This window comes from Beta vulgaris, chromosome 7 (genome assembly GCF_026745355.1).
Source record: "Beta vulgaris subsp. vulgaris cultivar EL10 chromosome 7, EL10.2, whole genome shotgun sequence".
NCBI lineage: Eukaryota > Viridiplantae > Streptophyta > Magnoliopsida > Caryophyllales > Amaranthaceae > Beta > Beta vulgaris.
Window position 1 is genome coordinate 10,029,815 of NC_079208.1, and position 3,631 is coordinate 10,033,445.

At 32.1% G+C, this 3,631-nt stretch overlaps 1 protein-coding gene across 1 annotated transcript; it reads left to right on the forward strand.

Annotated features, from left to right (window-relative positions):
• Positions 1 to 1,314: 1,314 nt before the first annotated feature.
• LOC125491700 (F-box/kelch-repeat protein At3g23880-like) lies at positions 1,315 to 2,445 on the forward strand. The gene has a single exon (XM_048633792.1). The coding sequence runs from the start codon at positions 1,315 to 1,317 to the stop codon at positions 2,443 to 2,445; it is 1,131 nt and encodes a 376-aa protein (XP_048489749.1).
• The last annotated feature ends 1,186 nt before the right edge of the window (positions 2,446 to 3,631 follow it).

A 3,631-nucleotide genomic window follows, 5' to 3' on the forward strand; every position in this document is an offset into this window, starting at 1 on the left:
AAGTATGAATCTAGAACTTTTAGATGAAATCGTAAGTTGTTTTATAAACAAAATAGTTTCATTGAGGTAAGGATTGGATTTAAATGAGGAGGGCTTTTGTCTAACATAATTGTTAATATGTATATTATTATAAAATATACACATTGAGTTGAAAAATACATGTATGTAAATTTAAAAACATATGCCTATAATATATTATCTACTAGGTCAATGAGAAAATTATGTATTGTCTCTAAGAAGCATTACATCTTGGAGTTTGTCTTGTGAGAGACCATCTACTTTTAAATTAAAATTAGACAATGGTAAGCCCAATATTAAAAAGAGAATAAGCCCAATAGTAACTAGATTACTTTATTTCAGTGACTAGTGTAATCCATTTAATTACTAGGTCTACTTTTATATTAAAATTAGACGGTCTCTTTTAATAATTTTTGTATTTGTTAATATGTTATGTAAATAATAGTATAATATTACTAGGTTTATATTAGGCTATTAGGGATAGTAGCTTTTGAATTCCGTTATTTGCACAAGTTATTTTAATGTCCTTGATTTATATTTATAATACTATAGTCCCCTACTTCTACTATGATTCTTATTTTTTTTGTAGTACTATAATCTCCTAATTCTACTACAATTCTGATTTTTTCTATAACAATAGTCTCCTATTTCTATTATAATTTTTTTCCTTTAATGGTTTAAAACTATAGTCCTACTTTTGTAATATTTCTTTATTTTAGATCTGTTCTGGTCAACCTATTTTAACTTATATGAGATCTTATGAGATAAGATAAGATTGATGTTATGTTAACTTATCTTCACTCATAAAAAAGATAAGATAGGATAAGATCATATTAGATTAGATAAGATAAGATGAAATCAGATAAGATTTTATAAGTTCTTATAAGATAAGACAAGATAAGTCGTAAAGAACCTTAATATGCTCATATGTATATCATATATGGATTTTATTTCGAAACATATTTTAAGCTCTTTCCAATTATATAAAATTAGGTTAGAAATGCTATAATCAATTTAGATATTTAGATTTAAGTTCGATTTAGATTACAGATTTTAGGAAGATAAATAGTATATTTCCTAATATTAGAACCTGATTGCATATTGGAAACTTTGTATGTTAGAGATCTACCGAAGCTAGGAAACTATATCTTTGAGTAACTCTAGTACTTGATGTTATCTTTCTTATGCGTAGAAGAATTTTTATAGTTCTATATAAACAATAATCTGAACTCTTATTTAAAGAAAAAAAATCCTACATAATCATCTCTCCACGATAATCAACAATATTATAGTCTGATGAATACCAGACGGAAGAAGCAGAAGACCTCTTCTCGTGCATGTTTTTATGCCTTACCCCAAGAATTGATCCCAGAAATACTCAAAAGATTACCCATAAAATCTCTGCTAAGATTCAAATCAATAAGCAAAGATTGGAATTCTCTAATCAGGGATCCTACCTTCACCAAATCCCAACTACAACATCAGCTTCCAACACCTTATTTTTCACAACCTAATCTCGTCATTGGACCACATACTAATCTATCCAGCTTTATTATTGATGATAAAAGTACTAGGAACTTCAAAGGCAAATATGTACCAGTATCTCCTAAGTTCATTGAAACAAACTTTATTGAAGGTACAGAATTTGATATTCTTGGATCTTGTAATGGGATTATACTATGCATCTACGTTCGTAACACCTGTAAAAACTTGTATGTTTGGAATCCCACCATTAACGAATATAGGAATATCCCATTGCCTTACTCGAGCTTTTCCTCGAGCTTTTCTTCAAGGAATCTTTCTAGGAATCTTTTGTTATCTGGGTTAGGCTATGCTTCAGCAATCAACGACTACAAAATCGTATTCGTAGTGAAGGTCAAATCAAGTTCAACAACAAACATATGCGTACATGTATACTCATTGCGGCACAATAAGTGGAGCCAATTCGATATCTCTCATGTTATAGGGCCGTCTGAAATTCACTTGTATGCTAACAGTATGGCTATGGAGGCACTTTTATTTAATGATGCATTATATTGGGTTGAGGACTCTAATAATGAATGGCTTCTTAAATTTGATATGCTCAATGAAACTTTTGAGAGGGTGATTGATCTAAAATCTTTCCACAACATGGAAGCTTGTCGCGGTTCATGTCTAAATGATATCAAAAACATGTCAAATAATGTGAATCTGCGCATGCGGGAGTTAAATGTTGAAAACTCTCGTTTGAAGAAGACGCACTTTGTAAAACAAAAAGTTCGTGTCAATGGTAAAATTATGATCCTTCCGCACTTGCTTGTGACAATTGGATATTTGCCTATGTTCTATTCACGTCGAACAATTCAAGTCATGGAAGATGATTTCTGCCTTGGGGTGAACTACGTTCAAACTCTAATATCTCCTAATTTGTTTTGTATTAATTTTTGAGATGGGTTTTGGTAAAAACTAAAAAGGGCTGAAGTGATTTCTTATTATTCAAGTGTTTTTTTTTTGAGGGGTATTATTCAAGTGCTTTAAGATGCTGTTATGCCTTTGATCTATTTAAGCTTGTTTTTTTTTTTTTTCTTATTCTCATTATATAAAATACTATTTTTTATCCTAAACCTGTGCATTAAATTTGTTGTTTTTATATACAATTTGTTGTTTACATATAAATTTGAATTCACAACTATTAGAATCCCCATAACAAATTCAAATATAATATATCTCAATTATATAAGGGGGGGAGGTCGACAAGTGGAAGAGTATAATGAGTATACAACCCGCAAGCAAGTGACAGTCGATGGAGCCCCCCCCCCCCCCCCTAGGCTCCGTCAAAATTAATACAATTGCCCACCTTGGTGTGGATGGATGGGTGAGTATTGTAGCTATTGCACGCGATTCGCTGGGAAAGGTTCTCTTTGCGGGTGTTTGAAGGCAACATGGATGTTGGCCCCCAAATGTTGCCGAGTGTAAAGCCATATTATTCGCAGTTCTTCTTGCAAATCCCATGGTTTGTCTGATGTGATTGTTGAGTTGATGCTCTAGTTGTTATTTCTAGACTTTCAAAAGCTACATTTTTGTTTCTGATTTAGTTTCTATCTTAGGTCAAGTTATGTCTTTTAGTAAGAGTTTAATTCTATTAGTTTAGTCATGTCAAGAGGGATGTGTGATGTGTCGTATTTTTATATAAAGGTTTTAGTTGCATTTAGGTTGCATTCTAGGAGCATTTAGGTGCATTGTAGTTCATAATTGCATGCTTTTACTTAATTTGCGAAATATTACTCCTCTTGTGCGTTTTTGGTATTCTTTGATGAATTGCAGGTACCGAGAACATAAATGGAGCATTATTGGACAAGCTTGAGTATTTAGGAGCAATTGGAAGCAAGCTACATTGATAAGGATCATTTTGGATGTATTTGAATTCAAATTGGAGCTAAGTTGGAGTTGAGATTCATTGATAGAATTGTGGAAATCGAGTCATGTTCACTCTTTTATCCATAACTTCTGACTTGATGCTGATATTGGTCTGATTCTAGTGGCGTTGGAAAGTAGGCTTGAAGAGCTTTCCAACTATAGGTCGCACAGCCCAAGGTGAGTTATGTATTTTGAGAGATATGGGCTTCGGAAGTTG